Raw genomic sequence first — 20546 nt, forward strand, 5'->3', positions numbered from 1 at the left:
AAAGGAAGGACTACAAGGCCCGGCATGCCCCGGCGGTGCTGCACGGCTCCCCGGGGTGCCGGATGCTGGCCGTGCCGCTGACAGCGGAGCGAAGCGGAGCCGCGGTCCCCGCCGCGCACGGAGAGGAGAGAGGGGCAGGGCGCGCCTCGCCGCCGGCTCCGCTCCCCCCCTCTTATCCCAGCCCCCACAAAGCCGGGAGCGGCAGAAGGCAAGAGCGAGGGAGGAGGTGGAGGAGGAGGAGGAGGAGGAGGAGGAGGAGGGAGGAGGAGGAGGAGGAGGAGGAGGAGGAAGGGGGGAGGCAGCGGCAAGCCAGGGCTCTGCTGCGCTGTGTCTTTCTTTGCTTTCCGCAGGCGGCGAGCGGCGGAGGCGCAGAGGGGAGGTCGGTTCCCCTCCGCCTCCCGCTCCGCTGCCTTTTGTGTGTGTGAGAGGCGAAGGGGGGGGGCAAAAAAGAGGAGAAAAAAGGAGGAAAAAAAAAAAAAAAGCGAAGCGGTAGCGGGGAGAGAAAAGCCCGGAAAAAAATAAAATAGAGGGGTGGAGGTGGGGGAGAGGGAAGGAGGAAAGCGGAGAGGAAAGAGCAGGCAGGGGACGGAGGAGGGGGCGGGCTGGCAGGAGCGGAGTTGCCTGGGGAGAATGTGAGCAGGAGGCGCTGGAAATGCTCTCGTTGAAGGTGGCGAGCGGTGCCGAGGGCTCCGGGACCCCCGCGGCCGGTCAGGAGGCAGCCCCGCCGGACGGCAGGAGCCTCCCCAAGCGGGCGGGCTCCGAGGGGCTCGGAGCGCAGCAGCCGGCGGGTGAGTACCGGGGACCCCCCGCCTTTGTGTGGGGCTGGGAGGCGGGAGGGGAAAGGTTTTGGGGGGGGAGGACACACGGGACACCCCCTTCGGGCAGAGCGGAAGGGGGGGGAGGCGGTGGCGTGTCCCCCGCCGTCCCCTCCGCTGAAGTTGCGCGGCGAGTTGGTGCCAAATTGCAGGAGTTTAATGGCACTTGGGGCGGGGAGGGGCGGGCGGGGGGGGGGGGGGCCGGGTCGAGCCCCCGACTGGGGGGGTGCTGCGATCTCCACGAGTTCGGCCGCCTCCCCCTGGCCGCCCCCCCCGCCCCCCGCCTGCCCCCCCCCCCCCGGCTGCGAGCGCTGAGTGACAGCTGTCAGAGCGGGCTCTCTCCGCTAGAAGGCAGGCCGCCGCCGGAGCCGCGCGTCTCACCGACGTTTGGGGTTAGCCGGGCTTCCCGGGGGACGGGGGGGGCCCCCCGGGGCACAGCATCCCAACCCCTTTCCCTGGCAGCCCGGCCCCCTGGAGCGGCGGGCGGGCCCGCGGGGGGGCTGCCCCGGGGCGGGGGTCGGTGGTGGTGCGTGGGGTGAGGTGGGGGGCTCACCCCAATCCCGCCGGCGAAGTTGTGTGGTCCGCGGTGCGGGGCTCGGTGAGCGGTTGTCACTTCGGTGCCTGTCATCCCCCCTCTGATTTGTTTTTATCGATCAGCTGATTTAAATCCCCCCCCCCCCCCCCCCCCGCTCCGCGATCTGGCGCGGCCCCTCGGTGCTTGCACAGCAATGGGGACCCCAGGGGAGCAGTGGCTTTGGCAGGGGGTGCCATCACCCCATGGGGGTCACGCTAACGCCAGACCCTCTCCCCACCCTGGGGATGTGTTTGGTGTCCCCAAGGCCAGGGCAGGTGGAGACACCTGGGTCCCCCCACTTGTTTATGTGCTGGCAGGGGGACATGGCCCCAGCTGCGACCAGGTGGCCTCGTGTGTCCAGCCCCTCGGCCCGTGGCTGCCAGAAGAGCCCCCAAAAGCCGCGGGCTGAGCTCATTGTGTGCCACGGTGGAGTCGCTCCAGATTTATCCTGGCGTGACAGAGAGCAGAAGCGAACCCCCAGGGCGACAGGCACGGATCCTGCCCGCTCGCTTTTGACCCAGGCGCTGTCGGGCGCTGGGGGCGCGTGGTCCATATTGGGGGCCCCCCCAGGCCTCCCCCCCCCCTCGCCCTTTCCTCGCCCCCCCAGGTGTCCCCTTACACTGGCTGCTCCTGCTGGGCTGAGGAATTTGCAGGGGAGGGTGGTGGTGGTGGTGGGAGGGGGGGAAGAGGAGAGCGAGGGGGGGCGGGGTGGGGGGGTGGGCTGGAGAAGGGATGGCATGGCGCCAAATTCCGCTCTGCCATGTCTCTGTAACCTGAATAGGCCAACTCCATCCCCGGTGCGAGTCCCTCGGGGCTCTGCCGCGCTCCGATGCAGTCAGGCAGGAGGTGGCTTTCGCCCAGCTGCTGGCCTTCCCCCCCCCCCCCCGCACCCCTCTGCACCCCATCAACCACAGTGCGGTTCCCTCCCTCCGCCGTCCGGTGTGCAGCAGCCGCCGCCAGCCAGAGCCACTGTGCGCCCGCCGGGACACGAGCGGGCAGGAGGTGGAGGTGGCCGGGGTTTTGGTGGCGGGGGGAGAGGCGAGGGGTTGGCACCGGGATGGGGATGGGGTAGCCAAGGACACGGCGGGAATGGGGCGGCCGGTAGAGGAGAAGCGATGGAAACCCGTGGAAGGTTACGGGAAGCCTGGGGGGGCCAGCGCTGCCCTGGCCTCCTTAGAGGAGGCAGCAGAGACCTGGGGCAGGCTATTTCTGCTGAGATCCCGAGGAAAGCTCTGGGAGAATTGTGGGCTTCTATAAATAGTGTGTGTCAGCCGAGTGGAAACAGGGCCTTGAAATGCTCCTGCTATTCTCCCGAGTGCTTGGAACCAGCTCTTGGTAAACAGGGCAGTGGTGGGGAGGGCTGTTTCCTTCTTCCGGGCTCGTTAACGGGAGCGTGGTGGGGGGAGCAGGAGAGACTGGGGGGGGATTTTTGCCTGGCCATAGGGCAGGGCTCCCCCCCGGGGCCGGCTGGCTGGATGCTGGGCTGTGGCCGGGCTGCCCGGATGCGGGATGGCCCCTGAATGCGTCGCAGATGTCCCTGTCCCCCCCCTCCACCATCCCCTCCCCAGCCCCACCGCCCGCCAAACTTCAGGGCTGGGGTGTGCCGCGCGGGCTGGCTGTGGTCCTCAGGGAGCTGGCAATGCCGGGGGCGGTTCTTGGGGCGCGAGGGCTCAGCTGGCCAGGGGATGCTCGCCAGGCCCCCTCTTCTCCCCAGCACGGGGCTCTGCGGGTTCGCAGCCTGGTTCCCCCACTCCTCACTGTGTGTCCGTCCATCTGTCCGGGCTGGAGTTGCTCCTGCTCTGCCTCAGGGCACACACTGAGCGATGCTTGGCCCAGTGTGTGTGCTGGAGGGCAAGTATTTGGTACTGTGAGACCTTCCCTCGCCATGCCTGGACACCCAGGGTGCTGGGGACCCCCTCCCTCGGGGGCTTTTGCATGTGGAGGGGACGTGATGACATGTGCCCAGGGTGTTTGGTTGGCTCCGGGCTGCGTCCTGGTGGTCCCACGGCCACGGGTGAGCATTTCAGCTTTGCGTGAGGACCCGGCATCGTGCGTGGCGTCGCCTCCCCTCACACCCGCGCCCCAGTATTTATTCCGTGCTGCAAACGGTGGCTCAAAAGCTGCGTTATTATTTTCCTTTTGAAATAACAGAGAGGGGACACAAATGGGGTGCTGCTACGGTGCCCGCCATGAGTTTTTAAGGTGATGTCTGGTGGGCTGCAGGGTACGAGGGATCCAGCGCGTGCCCAGTGGGATTTGACGTGGCAAAGCAAAGCAACCAGGAGCTCAGGGGGGTGTCGCGGTGCTGGGGAGCTCACCCTGGCCCTGTGGGCTGGCTGACCCAGGTGAAGGCTGGGGTGCTCTGTGGCAGCACAGTGCAGCGTGCCGCTCTGCGTGGGTGGGAAGGGGCGAGCGCCAGTCCGTTTTTATTTTTTCTTCTCTCCATCTTTTTTTTTTTTCCCCTTTCTTTCCTTTTTTTTTTTTTTTTTTCCCCTCCCTCTCTGTGGGTTGAGTGTTGGGGCGACAGACAGGGAAAGTCTGAGCAATGGTCTCCGCGCTGGTGCTGTCTTCAATCACCGCGTCCCAGAATCCCTCGCTCTGGGCCTTCTAGGCACAAGGGCTTACAGCGAAAATCGGCAGCTGCAGCTGCGAGTGAAAGCACAAGAGCCCGGCTGGGTCTTTGGCATCGGCAGGAGAGCAAAAAGCTGGGGGAGGCGAGGAGGGAAAGGAGGGAGGGGGGGGGGGGGAGAAATGTGCCCTGTGGTTTTTTTCCAGGCTTGCCACCGAGGGTTGTGTTTCAGAGCATCGGTTCCTGGGCGCGGGAAGAGGCGGGAAGGGAGGGGGGTGCAGAACGATGCCTCCGGGGAGCTCATTAAAATCTGTCGGCTCCCCCCTTTTGCCGGCCGAGGGAGGCTGGATACGAAGGGGAAGAAGGGAGGGACGTGCTGGGAAGGAACATGCCTGCAAACTGGCTGCCCGGTGGGGACAGTTCCCAGCCCAGGCAGGAACGCTGCCCCGGGGGCTCACCTGTTGGAGCATGTAGGATGCCTGCATGCCAGCGGGGCCGTGACAAGGGCGGGTGCGCGCCGCCACGCCAGGGACTCCCTCTGCGGCAGGGCAAAGCCCCCCCGGGGATGCTGAGCTGGGCTGGGAGGTGTGATGAGCTGCCACGGTGCAGGGGGTGCTGCGGTGGCCGGGGGTGCAGGGGGTCAGCAGGGTGCGGACAAGCGGGAGGGGGTGTTAGCGGGAGGTGTCGGCACGTGTGCAGCAGAGGTTGGTGCGCAGGGATGGATGGCGCTGGCGTGCAGAGCCGGGGGGTGAAGGTGGGTCTGGGCAGGTGCTGGCAGGGGACACGCCACCGTGGTGAAAACACCTCCTTCCCCTTCTCGGTGATGGGAACGGGGACAAACAGTGGCAGGGACCCCCCTCCCCATGCCAAAGCCCACCCCGCGCAGGCGTGCAGGCGGGTGAGCACTGATGCAGCCTGGCCTGGCGTGATGCGGGGAGACAGGGGAGCGGCGAAATGTGCTATTGATCCTCTCAGAGGGAGAGCAAAGCAGTTCTGGCATCCGCCAGCTCCAACCTCTGCCCTTCCCGCCGCTAAACGAGCTCCAGGCGGAGGGAGCAGCATCCCATCCCATCCCATCCCATCCCATCCCATCCCATCCCATCCCATCCCATCCCATCCCATCCCATCCCATCCCATCCCATCCCTGTGCCGCCACTGCTGCCGCCCCCGGGGCCCCGAGCCCCACGCACACTCTTTGCCTCCTGCTGACTTCAGCGCATCGGCTTGGGCTCGGCGCCTGTACATTCCTCGCAAAACCTGGGCCTAAAATATCTGGAGGAGGACGGAGCGCCTTGGGCGAGGGAGATGAGCTCTTCAGCTGCGGGAAAGAGGGAGGCTGCTCAGCTGGAGGCAACAGGGCTGCTCTGCTCCCCGCCGGCTGCGGGTCCCCTGGGAATTTGCTGGGAATGAATTTTTCCTGGTGAACTCAGTGGCTCGGTTTGGGATGGGTGCGCCTGAGCCGAAGCAGGGGCAGGAGGGGAGCGCGGCACCTCGTGCATCGCTGGATGGGTGGTATGGGGAGCAGGGTGGCAGGGGAGCAGGGTGATGGGGAAACAGGGTGGCAGGGAGCAGAGTGATAGGGCAGCCGGGTGGTAGGGAGCAGGGTGACCGGGGAGCAGGGCGGCAGGGTGACAGGGCAGCAGGGTGACAGGGGAGCAGGGTGGCAGGGGAGCAAGCTGGGGCTGGGTGGCTGAGGAGGGACAATAAATGCCGAGAGGGAGGTGCTAGGCGGGAGCTGTGTGAGAACCAGTTTGCGAGGTCCAGATTGGCAGCAGATCCTGAACCAGGAGGAGCTGAGCATCCATACGGCCCCTGCCGAGATCAGACGAGACGACAGCGACTCGGTTTGGGGGAAGAAATTGGAGGCGGGGGAAGCTTTTTTGCTGAAATGAAATTTGAACCCCAAAGTGGGAGGGAAGTGGAGGTGGGGGGCACGGCTCTCTCCACATGGTTATTACTGCTGTTTTCCACCCAGCTGAAAGGAGAATGTAGCTTAATATGGACCCGCGGGGAGGAGAAGCGATCGGGAACGGGGATTTGTCAGGAGGGAACTGGGAAACAGCGAGAGAGACGTAGAGGTGAGAGTGGCCAGCGCATTGCCCAGGGAGGTGTTTGCAGCCCGGCAGGAGAGGACCGAGCTGGGCTGGAACAAGGCGCTATTGTTCTTGGCGAGCGGGGGGCCAGCCCGCGGCCCCCCCAGACCTGCAGAGCTGGCGCGGATGCGGGGAAGGGTTTTTGGGACCGGTTTTCCCAGCAGATTGCTGGTTGGGGAGTGGGAAGAGCTGGTGGTGTTGGGGTGCGCCAAAGGGACAGGCCAAAACGCCGGGGGAGACGAAGGGGCGGGTGGGGGGTGATGGCAGGTGAGCCGGGGGAGTTGGGGATCAGCGAGCGGGAGGGTGGGAGGGTGGGGGCGGCAGAGCGGGGGCTCAGTGGCCAGAGGATGGCGTGGGGAAGGGGCTGTGTGAGTGGTGGCAGGGCAAAGCCCGGTGTCCCTCGGCTGGCAGGCGTAGGGGCTCCTCCTCGACGCGTGCACGGGGCTGGGGAGGGCGAAATGAAGGGGCTTCTCCCCTTGCTGGCCCAAGGACCCCTATCACCCCGCAATCCGGGTCCTGCTGTGTTCCTCTCTTGGTTGTTGGCTTCTCTCTGGCAGCCCCCAGCGCACCGCCGCTATTCCCGCATGTCCCCTTGGTCCCTCACCCCCAGCGCCTGCCATCGCCACCCTTGGCACCGCCGCTGCTGTCAGCATCTCGCTTTCTGCCCCCAGCGTCGGGCACGGAGGCGTTGGCAAGAGCCGTGGCCCCATCCCGCTGTTGGCATCAGCCGCTGCGTTGCCGCAGCCACCAGCTGTCCCCTGGGCCATGCTGGAGCTTGGGGACACCCCAGGGTGCCGACGAGCTGGAGTGCAGGGGAGCAGCGAGGCACGTAGGGGCTGGAGGAACAGGAGGAACAGGAGGAGGAGGGAGAGACACACAGCCCTGTGGGGTCTCGGGGCTGTGGCTGGGGAGGGGGTGGTGAGGCAGGGGCCTCTGCACGACTTGGGGCGAAGCTGAGCTTGTCCCACCCCTCCCTGGGCTCCCTGTGCTGTAGCTGGGAGCCAGCCTTGCCCCCCCCCCCCGCCCAGCTGGAAAAGAGAGACACCCCCTGCCTCCAGTGCAGCCCTGGCATTTGTTCCCCATCCCCCCCCCCCCCCCCCCCCGTTCCCACCTCTCTGGTGCTTCAAACGCAGGGATGCCCTGAAGGCAGCAGAAGCACCTTAGCAAGTGCACACTAAATGTTTGAACACGCATGGGTGGCTTTGGCTTCACTGCTGCCCTCGCCCTTTCCAGCCCCTTCCCCAGCAGCTGCCTCTCTGGAGCCCCCAAATTTAGAGGGTACCCTGGAGGCTCCTCGTCTCCTCCAAGCCAGGGGTGTAATATTTGCTCAGCAGCTCTTGCTCTGGATTATTTGCTTTGCTCCGACCGAGCCAGTGCCGTGCTCAGCATTGCTGTGCCACCCCGGGTGTGTGTCATCATATGTGTGTGTGTGTGTCCCCCAGCCCACCCGCCGCCAGCCCCGGCCGCACGTGGTGGTACCACGGCATCCGCGCGATGCCCGCCTCCCCATCCTTCATCCCTGCATACTCCCCTCCTCATCCTCTTTGCCTCAGCACCCTGCAGCCAGGCCGGGCGCCTGTTGGGGCAGGGAGGGGGGGGAAACAGTGTTCCCCTCCCCTCCCCGGCATTCCTTGGGAGTGAAACACAAGAGCTGGCAGGGCACTCCTGCTTTCTCTGGCCTCCACTCCTCCGGTGCCTGAACAAAGCCCTCCTGCCTCTCCCGGGAACCCAGGGTTTGAAACAGGAGAGGCGGCTGGTGCTGCGTGGCAAGACGAAATGTCCTCCTCCAGCCTATTTTGGGTTTCTAGGGTGGGTGGGGGACAGAGGCAGGCACGGTCCCCGCGGTCCCTGCAAGGGGCAGCTCCAGCCGTGGGTACCCCCAGCTGGAGCTGCCCCTCGCAGGGATCGCGGGGACCATGCCCGCCCCGTGGCATCCTCCCCAGCCTGAGCTTTGCGTCCCTGCCATCTCGCTGCCATCCTATTGCTATGGAAACTGAGCCCGGGAGAGGACCGGTTCAACCCCAGTTTGGTCCCAGTTTGGCCCTAGCTCACATGCCCAATCCATCTGGAGCAATACAGGTCAGTGTATCGGGACCAGCTTCACCCCTTCGTCCTGCCATCCAGGATGATGCATCCCAGAGGGAGTATGCGCTCCGGCCCCCGGCCGCCTTCTCAAAGTCCAACACCCCCCTCCTTGCAGAACAAAGCCCCCCCCCCCCCCGCCCCCGGTGAAACAGGCCCCTGTCGGAGCGCAGTCCCCGACAGCGAAGGTTATTTTAATGGATGCATTACTTTAAACGAACCCTCCGCCATCTGTTCCACCCCCTAATTACGCATGCAAAAAAAGCCCATCTCACAGCCAGCGCAGGAGAAAGTAAAGATATAAGTGATTTAAATGCATGTATCCGCAGCTCCGCCAGCAGCTGGGCTGGGCTGCACTCCTCGCCTTCCTCCCAGCTGCCTGGCGAGCCGGGCAAGTTGCAGGCAAGAAGGACGAGGGATGGCTCTCCTGGATCCGGCTGCTGCTGACACCTCGGGTGGGTGGCCGTGCTGCCGGCCGGTGGGTGCAGGCAGGGGTTGCTTGGACGATGGTGGCTGCATCTGTCCCCCCCGCTGCCTCTCCCCACCGCCCCCCTGAAGGTTAGCTCTGCCTGCCGGCTGCCAGCCTCGGCGTGGTGGTGGCTGAGCCTTCAAAGCGTGGGACATGCCACTGTCCCCAGGCTGCCGCGGTGCATGGTGGGGGTTTGGGGGGGGGGAGCACCCCCGGCTTGGCCGGCCTCCTCGACCTGCGGCTGGTTGGTGGCGGCTCATGTGGGCAGGGGGTCCCACAGTGCCGGCTCTGGGTGTGCGCAGCCCACAGGGTGACGCTGGGGTCCTTGTTCTCTGGGAGAAGGGCTGGGGGGGGCTCTGCCCCCAGGCTGTGCGAGGGGGTGCGGGGCTGTTTCCCAAGCAGCTGCTGCATTTCCATGAGCCATCCCAAAATCCAGGGATGCCAGACCCTGAGTGCCCTTGGACAATGTTGAATGTGGGGGTCTGTCCACTCAGGCTGCGGAGGGCCGGGGGCTGGAGGGGCTCAACAAGCCCCCCTCGGAGAGGCAGAGCCCGTAGGTGTTTGAAAAAGCCTGGTTTTAAGTCAGCCTCCTGGTCTGGGGAGTCCCAGCCGGGGGCGGGGGGCAGTGACACCGTGCCGGGGCTGCGGCGCAGGGGGCTGCATCTGGCCACCCTCCCCAGCGTGACTCAGTTTCCCCCATCCCCAGTGCAAACCCTCTCCTTGTGCCAGCACCCGCGGGGCCAGGATGGGTGACCAGCGTGGCTTTGGGTGACCCCATGGTGACAATGCAGTACCGCGACCACCATCGCAGAGCCAACGCCTGGCGCCAGAGCTGGTGGTGGTCCTGGGTGCCGGCGTCCCCCCCTCTCGCTCCGTCTCCCTCTCTCTCTGTGCCTGACTGCAGCAGATGCGCCAGCTCTGCAGGAAGAGGGAATTAAGTTGGGCTGGAGGAATTTTAAAGATTGCTGCAGGCCTGAGGGTCTTAGATCCCCCCGCGGAGATGGGCAGTCATGCAGAATTAATCCTATCGGCAGCCTGGCTCGGCTTCAGCCGGTGCAGAGCTCCAGGAGAGCGCGCGGGAGCGCGGGGGGCGATGCTGGGGGCGGCTGAGCGAGCCCCGGTGCCTCTCAGCGTCGATGGGAAATTAATAATGAAAAATTAAAAGCCCCATCTCAGCCTTCCCCCCCCCCCCCGCGCCCCTTCCCCAGCCCGGAGGTGGGACTCGTAGGGAGGGAGGAGGCAGGAGGATTCTGCAAAGCTTAAGGAAAACCTGTTTGCTGTAGCAAACGGAGCCCGGCGGTGTGAGAAAACACCGGGGCCGCATCCTGCTCTTGGTGAACGGTGCTGTGGTACAGCTGCGACTTTGCTGTGTGCCGCGGGGGTAGGCTGGCTGGGTCTTGGGTGGGGGCACCCCTTTGGTGCCATCCCCCAAACCCATCTGCAATGGGCTCGTGTGGTGGCAGGAGGCAGCTCAGGGTGCCGCGCTGGTGTGGGGGACACGGGGACGCACCAGACATCCCTGCGTGCTGCACCCGCCGCGTGCCACGTCCAAGGGGACGCCAGGGTGGCATCTGGGCACCCTGTGGCTCTGCCAGCCCCACGGGCAGCCTCGTCCCCATTGTCCCTCCTGGCTGCTGGGGCTGCGGTGCCACCATGCCAGCGGGCTCGGTGGCTGCGTGACACCAGGCAGGGTGGCCCGCAAGGGCTCTGCAGCTGCTGCCCAGCCCTCTGCTCCTCCGGTTTATAAATAATGCAGCACCGAGGCGTGTTGGCAGCGCCACGCACACGCCTGCAACCCCGGCTTGGCGGCGGGTGCTTCGGGGGCGAGCGGCGGGTGCTGTCACCCCATCAGGGTGACACCAAGCCGTGCCATCCCAGTGGGGAGGAGGCGAACCCCGGTACCCCCGCACCCCTTTGCTCCCCATGCTGTCCCCCAGCCCCACGCGCCCAGGGTGGGTGGTGGCGGTGGCGGGTGGCCGTGGTGACCCCACGCGCGGGGATGTCCCCGCCTCGTGGTGGTGGCGCCGATGGCGGCGCGCAGCTTGCATGGTTGCCATGGCGATGCGCCGGCGCTAACGAACCCGAGTAAACATTAACGAGGGAGAGCCCCACGCGGGGTGGGTGGGAGGGTGGGGGGCTGCGGCGCTTGGGCCTGGGGACCCAGGCGTCCTGCCGGGCTGGGTGCTGGGCTGTGGGTTCATAGGAACGTCCATGTGTGATAGGGCGCACGCAGGAGCATCGCCCCACCTGCCTGGGACCCCTCTAGGCGCTGCTTGAGGCTGTGCTTTAATGGCCAGACTGGGAGCTCTGGATGCTGGGCAAGGTCCTTGGGGACAACCATCCGTGTCCCCTTCCCAGCTCGGGGGCACCCACGGTGGGAAGGGCCCCACCCTGAGGACCCGGGGTCCTGTCCTGCCTCTGCACAGGCACCGGTGCAGTGCATGGCACTGCTGTCCAGCCCTGGCCACCATCCCCCTCTCCCTGCAGCACCCATGGGTGCAGGTGTCAGGGGTGGGGGGATGCAGCCGCGGCTGGGTGCCCCCCGGGGCTGGCTGGGAGCTTGGGGTGTTCCTGGCAGCAGCTGCTGCGCAGCCCTGCCACCGCCACTGCCTGCAGTTGTCACCATGACTCAACTCCCCGCGTCCCTCCCTTTCCCCCAGCCACACCACGGGGACCCACACCGTGATCTGGGTGGGGGTCAGGGTGGGGGTCAACCCTCCCCACCAGCAGCTCCACCGCGCCCAAGGTCCCCTCCAGCGTTTAACGGTGCTGCAGCTCATTAAACAGAGGTGCAGGTGTCCCGGGTACCTTCCTTCTCCCGGAGGGCTCTTAATGAGCGGCTGCTAACGAGCTCCCAGCCCCGGGAAGGGGCTGATTGGCGAGCAGGCACCCGGGAGCGATGCACGGGCTTCTTTCGGGGGCTTGAAGGGGGCTGAGTGATGCCACATCCCCTGCCCCCTTTGCCATGCCACGGACATGGCCTTTGCACCGTCCATGGGGGTCCCACATCACCATCACCGCACTGGTGCTGGATGGCCCACGAGCGCAGTCCTGGGGAGCACCGGGGGGGCTTGTGGCCTGAGTGGGGGGCTCCCTGCCTGATTTTGCAGTGGGGCACCGTACCTGGGGAGAGGGCTGAGGGCTGTCACCAACCTTCCAGGAGCGCATGGACGTGGCAGCACCGCATCTCTCCCCGGGCTGCTGTGAGGTGTGTGTCATGGGCACCTGGTGCCCTGTGCCTCCGTTTCCCCTCCCAGGGACACAGGGCCCTGGGGGAAGGCGTGGGGGCTGCGCGGGCGTGTGGGGACGTGCGTTGAGGCTCGTGTTGGTCTCCCAGCTCCATTTTTGTCCCCGTAGTCGCATCGTGCAAAGCCGCCCAACCCCTGGGAAGCCCTCCTTGGATCTGTCGGCACAGGGGGCTCCGGGGGGGTCAGCTGAGGGCCTGTGGCTCCCGTGCACCCCAAAAATAGCCCAGTGGCACTGACGCCAGTGCGGGGGTGCAGGTCTGTGGGTACGCCAGAGAAGGTGGGCTGGGGGCTGCCTGGCTGGGGGGTGCCCTTAGGCCCATCCCCCTCCCTCGGGGCTGCAGGGGGCGACAGCCCATCCCACACAGAGCCATTGACCCACTCTGGGGCCAGGTCCCCCAGCTCCCTGCCGAAGGGAGCCCTAATCCTCCGTGACACGGTGCCCGGCTCCGTGGTGGCTAATTGCAGTGTCCCCAGCTGAGGATTATGGTTTAAAGCGGGGAAGGAGCAGCAGGAGCAGATGAGCTCCTGAGCAACAAAGCTCCCGTTTCCCTGCAAAGTGACTTTTATTAGGGGTATAATTAAAAGCTGACAGGAGGGGAAGATCACGGGGATGGTCGGGGCAAGGGCCGGGGTGAGGGATGAAGCCACCCAAAGGTCCCTGTGCCCCCTCCAGGCGTCCAACCCACCAGCCCCCTGCTCCGACCGCAGCGTTTCTGGCAGGGCAGGAGGCAGCGAGGTGCTGGGCTGGCGGAGGAAATCCAAACTCGGCCCCTATGAAAGGGGCTTTGTGTGCCCGGGAGGGAGCAGCCCTCCTCCTTCTTCTCCTCCTCCTCCTCCCCTGGCCGTGGGGCCGCTTTCCCGCCTGGGGGTGGCCTCACTGTGGGTGCCAGAGGGAAACTGAGGCACCAGGCAGCTTGGCAGCCCCGTGGCCTCCTGCCCCGCTCAGGCTCCTGCAAGGGTTTTTCTCCGTTGCTTACACCCGTAGCATCGGCCAGGTCCCATCAGCCGGTCCCTGGGGACGTGCTGGGCTTCCCCATGGGTGCTCCAGCTGGTGCTGCCCCTGCAGGGTCCCCAGGGTGGGTCCTCCCTGCTGGGGCTGGTTAAGGCTCTGGCAGTAGGAATGGAACTGTGGGTACAAAGGGACATCACGGGGATGGAGGGACATTTTCCCCTGTCCTCTTCATGTTGCCAGGACTGCCCTTCTCCCAGTGCCACTGCCTGCCTCAGTTTCCCTTTCCCCCCCCTTGTGAGCAGTGTAGCTGCCATCTGGCACGGTGGGACCCAGGATCATCCTGCGGAGCTTCAACCCCCATTGGTGATCCCAGCTGCCCCCACGGACGTGGCTGAGGTCCCCTGGGAAGGGGACATATGCTAGCACCCAGTGTTTTGCACATCCTTGGGCAGAAGCTCGCAGGAATGTCCCTCCCGTGCCAGCTGGGTCCCATTGCAGGGAGGAGGGTGGGTGCCAGCAGGACCCCCAGCTGGGTGTTGGCCCACCGGCTGCCTTGCCCTGGCCCAGCCCTAGCCCTGGCGGGTGGTGGGGGGCTTGTTCTTTGCCTGGACAGGAAGATGAATGAATTCCATTACGGGATCGCGATTTTATTCCACGTGTCAGGGAGCCCGAGATTAACTTGCTCACCAGGCTGTGACAAACCCAGACACCCACGTGCACGCGCTTGGGCGCGGGGGCTTTGCACACTCGCTGGGCACAGAGCTGCCTGAGACCCCGCCATGCCCCCCAGGACAGGCTTGGCCATGCCTGTTCCTGCAGTCACCAGCTGGGAGCCCTCCGGGCACCTGGGGATGGTGGCACTGGCCAAGGTGGGGGCCTGGCGCTGCCACTGTGCTGTTCCCTGTCCTAGAGGTCCATTGGCCACCGAGGATGCACATCTTGCAGTTGGGCAAGGGGTGAAGCATCCTTCTGGCACAGCTCCCATGCAGCTCAGCACCGTGTCGGGAGGTTGCCAAAAAAACAGGCTGGGAGGGAGGCGGGGAGGTGGACATGGGGGTCTGGGGGCCTGTTGCGATGGCCGGCGGTGCTGGAGACATGACAAGGCCAGTGGACCGCTCTCATCTCGCCCCAGCCGAGCGGCTGCCCACCTTGGGAGAACGCATCGGGGCCGTGCATCCGCGTGCACACAGCCATGCCGTGCTGTGCCGTGCCGTGCTGTGCCATGCCGTGCAGTGCCGTGAGGCCGGCTGCTCTCCCCTTGCCGCCCCCCCTGCGCGGGCGCAGGCAGCTGGCTCTGTTTGCTGGAGGCTTTGCGCATTCCAGTTCGTGGGTCACTCGCCTTCGAAACCTCTCCGGGGACGGAGGCAGTTGGGAGCCGTAACAAACAATCCAAGGGCTCCAATGACGCCCGTGCCCGGCGCTGCCTGCCAGCACCGGGGGGGGGGGGACGGGGGGGGGACCGACGACAACCCTGGGAGGTGGCCCCCTGGGGTGCTGGAGGGGAGCTTGGGGGTGGTGCTGGGCGGTCACAGTAAAAATAACTGGGAAGGGGGACACACACCGAGCAGGTCTCCTTGCGGGTCATGGGAGTGATCGCTTTCTGGGGTGAGCAGGAGGGATGCTGCGGTCCCCTCTGCTTATGGGGTGCCAGCGCTGGGGTGTGGCAGGGGGGGCCGGCAGCGGGGCATCGTCCAGGATCCACGTGGTGAGGGGTCTGGGAGCCAGCAGGCATGGTGCAGGCAAGAGGGCAACACAGTCAGCAGGCACAGCGAGCTGGGGGTGGGCGGGCTGGGGCTTGCTCAGGGCTGGTTAAGGTGTCCTGGAACGTGCGTTGGAGCCATCCCGGGGAGATCAAGGGTCCGGTGGGGCGGCGGGAGGATGGCATGGCTCGGGGGCTGCAGGACCGTGTGCCAGGGAGACTGGGCGGCGCGGGGAAGGTCAGCCTTGGCCAGATGCAGCCACTCCACCCTCCTCCAGTGCTTTGCACATTAATGCAAATGCACTGGCCTGAGTGGTTCATTAGCAGCATGTGGAATGGAATAATGCATCCGCATCCCATTAGCCTAATGAAAAAAAGGGAGCCGGCACCTGGAACAAAGCTGCCGACTCTTGGCTAGTGCTCTGGCTCGGCCATGCTGGGCCGTGGGGCCCCCCCCTTCCCTTCCCCTCCCTTCCTGTCCCTTCCCTCCGCCACCTCAGCCATCACATGCCCGGGCCTCCGAGCATCCTCACACCCAGTGCTGCACAAGGGGACACCGTCCCCAGGATGTCACTGCGGTGGGGTGCGGCCCCAGGGGCACCCCAGGGTGGGCAGAGCGGGTCCCAGCATCACCCCGCTGCATCCCGGGCGGGGGGGACTGGAGCCAGGAGTGCTGCAGAGGCGCTGGCCGGGTGTCGGTGCCGGGCGGCGAGATGTCCCCATGTCCCTGGGGCTGGGAGCGCGGAGCCTGAAGGATTAGAGGAAACATTGCCAAACAAACCAGGCTGTGCCGGAACCAATTAGCCTCCAGCAGGCAGAGTTTCAGATGCTGTTATTTCTGCCTCTTCTCTTTTCTCTCCCTCCTTCTGTCTCCCCCTTTCCCCCTCCCCGGCCCTCCCCAGCCCCTCCTGCCCGCCCCCAGCATCTCTGCTCTCGCCATTCCTCTCCGTGTCGGAGCTTGTTTTGGGCACTGGCTCTGGAGTGAGTCATGCCGCGCGTAGGGGATTTTAAAAGCTTTCTGCTGTCGCTGGGAAGCCGGTTTGGGCTGCTCCGATGCTGGGGGTGGAGCACAATGCCTCGCAGACAGCCCTCGTCTGGGGAACCCAAAAAAAAAAATAAAATCCCCCACCCTGGTGCCCCGAACCCCCGGGGTCCTGTGAGCCCCCCCTTGCCAGGGCCCGCTCAGTCACCCCAGCCAGCAGTTGAGTCACAGTCGAAACTTTCAAGCCGTTGGAGCTTCCTCCGCCAGGGCCCCTCTCCGAGGAAGTGGTCTGCCGGGGCGTCGAGCCCGGTGGGGCGGTTGCCCCAGCCCTGGTGGGTGCAGCACGCAGGCGCGGGCAGCCGGCGCTGGAGGTTGAAGCGTGGGAGATTTTTTCCCCCCCCTTCCCTCCCTCCACTGCCGCCTCCGCTGGCCCTGCTGCCAAACCCGGGGTGGGGGCCCTCCGGCACGACCCTCCCGCCGGTCCGCAGCTGGCCCTGGTCGTCGTCCCCCCCCCCCCCGCCTTCATCCTCCTCCTCCTCCTCCTCCTCCTCGCCTTGAGCTGTGCTGCCGAGGGACTGCAGCTCCCGTGGATCAGGAGGAGATTTAGGTCAAGCGCTCGACTGAGTCGAAACAGCCATCTGTGTGCGGAGGAAACTGGCCACCCAGAGCCCCCGGCGCGGCTGGCCTGGCACTGCCACCGGGTCCCGGCACTGCCAGCACCCTCCGAACCCTGTGGCTGGGCGCACAGGCTGCCTTTGTCTCCAGCAAGGAGAAAAAAACCACCCAACAAATAAATAAACGGGGGGAAAAAATCCTCCCATCCATCACCCCCAGCTCCGCCACGGGCATCGCCGCTGAGTACAGGGAAGTTTGGCGCGGAGTGGCCGCGGCACAGCTCCAAGGTCGCCGTGACATGCCATGGGAAGGTGCGCGCCTGGGGAGTGAGGCCGGTGCGAGCTGGGCTGGGGATGCGGGTGCTGAGGGCCAGAGCCAGCCCCGGGCGCTCGTGGTGCAGGCAGGGGAGGCAGGGCGGGAGGTGCAGGCAGGAGGGAGGCGCTGGCTGCCTGCCCGGAGCCCGGACTCCTGGGTTCCTGCAGGAACAGGGTGGAGCGGGAGGAGGCCGGGGAGCTGGTGTCATCCCGGCCGTGGCAGGGGGGAGTGTTTCCCTCCCCGGGAGGGTGGGGGGCTCTGCACAGACCGTGGGGTGCAGATTTGCTCCCTGCTTGCTGCCATGCCTCAGTTTCCCCAGGTGGGGAGTTGCCTGCAAAGCAGTGCGGTGCTGGCAGCGCGGCCGTGCACCCTGGCGAGGTGGGGAGCCCCGGATGCCCGTTTGCACCCTGTGCCAGGGTGGGGGCAGCCACAGCCCCTCCTGCTCTCCACCTGCCAGCTTCTTCTTGCTTTCTCCATTTCCTTCCGGAGCCTTTTTTCGCTCGCCGGTGTCTCTGTCGCTGCGCCTGTGCACACACCCGTGCGCAGGGAGAGGAAACGCCGCCGGTGCCGTGGCGGGGCTGGCGTGCGCTGGACGGGACTTCCCGCCGTGGTTGGTTTGACGTGCCCCAACCCTGCAACAAGTTGTGCCTGGGCTCGGGCTGGAGCCCAGTGGGGGGTGGGGATGCTCCCCACCACCTCACCACCTCTGCTGCCCACCCAGCGCTCCGCCTGCGCCCCGCCAGGCCCCTCGGGAGCCTGTCTGTCTGCCTTTCGTGCTTGGTAAGGAGCTTTGCCCGGCTGTGCGGCCGGTTTGCATGGTAATCCCGCTTCGGCCAGGGAGATTACGCGTGGGGAGAGCTGTGGGGGGCCCGGAGCACCCAGGGGCTGGCAGCCAGCGCTTGGAGGTCGGGGTTTCCCTCGGTGCAGCAAGTTTTGGCCGGGAGGATGATGGGGATGTCCTCAAGTCAGAGCGGATCCTGCTAACCAGGCACTGCTGGCGTTTGTTCCTGGCTCGCCATGGGGTGAAGCAGGTGGGAGCCCAGCATCCCTGCGGAGCCTCCCCGGGCAGGGGGCTGGCAGCCCTGTGCCCAGCTGTGCCGAGGCTGGGGCTGCTGCTTCCCTCCAGTGGGACTGCGGTGAGCGTGCCTGCATCCTTCGCCTGCATCCCTCCCTCCCCGCGGCGCGCTGGCATGGCAGCATGCAGGCACGTGCGGGCAGCGGCGAGGCGAGGCGGCTGCCGGTGGGGACACGCAGGCAGCATGCGGAGGAGGTGTCTGGCATGGGGACGTGGGAGCTGGGCTCGCGGGTGGGCCCTGATCGGGGGGGTCCCATCCTGACTTCCTCACGGCCCCGGGTCCCCAGCAGGTTTGGAGGGGGCTGGTGGATGCCGGGAGCTCAGCGGTTCTTTATGGTCTCAGAGGGCTCCATTAATTCTTTAAATATCCAGCCTTTCCAGGTGGGTTTTGTTGAAAATTAATTTCCGGAGCTATTTTAATTTTGCTGTATTTAATTTGCTGTTTATTTTAATTAATTAACATCGGGAAAATCTCTTCTCCCGAGCATCCTGCAGCCGTCTGGGGTGGCTGCACCCGGGAGGCGAGAGCAAGGGGGTGTCGCAGGCGTGAGGGGCATTGGCGGGGAGGCTGCCCAGCCCCCCAGTGCCCACCTGGCTCCACCACACCTGCGCTGACCTGCCCAGGCAAACAGGTTGTCACCACCCACCCGCTTGCTGGGATGGGCACCAGGAGGCAGCAAGCCAGGTGTCTTCCCAGCTCTGTCCCAGCTCCAGGGCTCATCCCGGGGTTTGCTGCTGGCTCCCTGGGATGGTTGTTGCATCTCCTGGAGATGGCTTGGGTACCACTTGCAGCAACCTTCTTCCTCCCACCAATGGCTGGTGACCTGGGGGTCTGGCGTCTGTGGGGATAATGTGTGGTGGTGCGGCTGCGCTGTGCCGTACTGTGCCGTGCCATGCCATGCCATGCTTGTCAAGCAGCAAAGCCCCGGTTTAAAAACCCAGCATGGTGCTGTTTCGACCCACACCCACGCAGAGGGATGCAGGAGGCTGAGCTCAACCTCATGCTCCCATCCTGCATTGTCCCCAGTGCTCGATGCTCCAGCCCCAGGGCTGGCCGGACCCCTGCAAGGGGGTCCTCGGGGGGAGGCAGGCAAGGTGGGGGAAGGGATGGAGCTGCCTTCCTCCAGATCAAGGCCTCTGGTCTCTCGCATGTCTAGACGCTGCCACACACACCTAATGTGGTTCTTGGCAGGAGCCGCGGCTGCTCTTTCGAGGTTAATTGCTGCGCGCGGAGCTCTGCAGACAGATAGCCTGGCTCCGCGCTGCCCCCAGGACACCCGCCTTGCCCAGCCTCTGCGCTGGCTGCAGCCCCCCAGGGATGCTCGGACCCCCGGGGTAGAGGAGCAGATGGGGGATGCAGAGGGGATGCTGCTGTGCCCAGCCAGGTGGTTTGGGGTGCAGCACTGAGCAATGAGGGGGGTCCCCCTGTTTTGGGGAGCAGGCAGGGATGGAGGAAAGGCGCTGGCGGCACATTGCAAGGGGTGACGGTGGCCCCAGGGGCTCTGGAGCCGGAGGAGAAGAGTTAAAGGCCTTTCCCTCACCAGCTCGGCGTTGCTGCCGTCCTCCTGCCTGCTCTTGGCAAGGCGGCTGGGCTAGATAAGGGGAAGCGCGGTGGGGGGAGCCGGACAAAGGCAGAGCCTTATTCAGCTTGCGTGGCCAGATCCAGCCTCCGGAACGGGAGCCGAAGAGAGACACGGCAGGGACTGGGGTGGGAAAAGCCGTTTTATCCTCCGGCCCCAACATCTGGTGGAAAGCAGGGCTGGGGGGCGGGAACGCCAGGGGTGCTGCAGGGGCGAGCCCTGGGGCTCAGCCGGATCCGGACTCCCTGGGACAGGCTGGATGAGGCCATTCCCAGTGACTGCTCTTGCAAAGGAGCCCAGAGGTCTCCGGGATCCACAGGGAGCTCAGGGCAGCCAGGCACCAATACCTTCCCTCCGGCAGCGTGAGTAAATGCTGCCTTAACGCCACACTCGGAGCCGCTGGCACCATGTGCCCAGTCCCTGCCTGGCTCCATGTGTAGGGACCAACTTCCCATGGGCAAACTGGTGCCTTGCCAGGCCTGATGCTGGAGGCAGGGTGGTGCAGAGCAGAGCTGGGAAATGGTGCATCCCAAGTGGGGAATCACATCGGGTTGCCGGAGAGATCCCAGGAGCACAATGTCCCCTTGCCTTGCATGTGGCTGGTGCCGGTGTTGGGGTCCGGGCTCAGTCTTGTGTCCCAGGGCCATGTGGGGGTGCCCCAGCCCTGGGACCTGCCCCACGTGGGATCCTCGGGGACTCAGGTGAAGGTTTTGTCCGAGCTGTGTTTTGGTTTGGGGTTGCGTCATGTTTTCATGGCAGGGAATTTCCGTTCCTAACCAAAGACAAGAGAAAAAAGAAAAAGCCAAAACAACAACAACAAAAAAAACCCACAAAAAAACACAACACAAAACCCAAACCCAAAAAACCCAAACCCCTGCATTGAATTTCTGCCAAAAAAATGGGATGTTTCCATTCTTGTTTTGGCTTTTGGCAGCCCCAGACTGCAGCCAATGGAAGAAAATATCTGTGTGGAAATGCTGCTGGCCTCCTCCGCACAGTGCAATGGCTGTTTCAGGGCCGGCTGGGCTGGGAGCTCCTGCCCCTGCGCCCAGGCAGCTTTGGGGGGTTTCGGGTGCAGAGGGAGACTTTTGGCATAAGGAGAAACTTGCCACGAGCGTGAGAAGGAGCGTGGACCCTCCCGAGCTCAGTGCCCGCCACTGCTGCTCCGGTGTTGTCCTCCTGGCACCGTGCTCTTTGCAGAGGACATTGCCATGAGAACAGGATCGTTGTTTTGTGGGGAGCATCGACACGAAGCAGGCGAGCGGCTGCAAGGACACCGGTGGCACGCGGAGCTTGCGGTTCCCACTTGTCCTTGCAGCGGGTCGCTCTCTCCTCCCCAGCTGGCAGCAGAGCTGTGTTTGGCTCCAGTGTGTGCCGTGCAACGCCGTCCTCCCACCCCATATCGCCTCCCCTCCTGGCATCACCCAGCCTCCCACCACTACCCCGCTTCACCCCCCAGCTTTTGGGGGACCCTCTGT

At 65.4% G+C, this 20546-nt stretch overlaps 1 protein-coding gene across 2 annotated transcripts in view; it reads left to right on the plus strand.

Annotated features, from left to right (window-relative positions):
- Positions 1-297: 297 nt before the first annotated feature.
- The window catches only part of AHDC1 (AT-hook DNA binding motif containing 1), a 50524-nt gene continuing 30275 nt past the window's right edge, over positions 298-20546 (plus strand). Inside the window, exon 1 of one of the 2 annotated variants that reach the window (XM_037381496.1) lies at positions 298-788. In XM_037381496.1, the coding sequence (XP_037237393.1) occupies positions 653-788 (136 nt within the window). In that variant the 5' untranslated portion in view covers positions 298-652. Of the gene's footprint in view, positions 789-5827; positions 6037-20546 lie in introns of those variants that run through there. The other variant, XM_037381495.1, reaches the window with a different exon arrangement.

This window comes from Falco rusticolus, chromosome 3 (genome assembly GCF_015220075.1).
Source record: "Falco rusticolus isolate bFalRus1 chromosome 3, bFalRus1.pri, whole genome shotgun sequence".
Taxonomy (NCBI): Eukaryota; Metazoa; Chordata; class Aves; order Falconiformes; family Falconidae; genus Falco; species Falco rusticolus.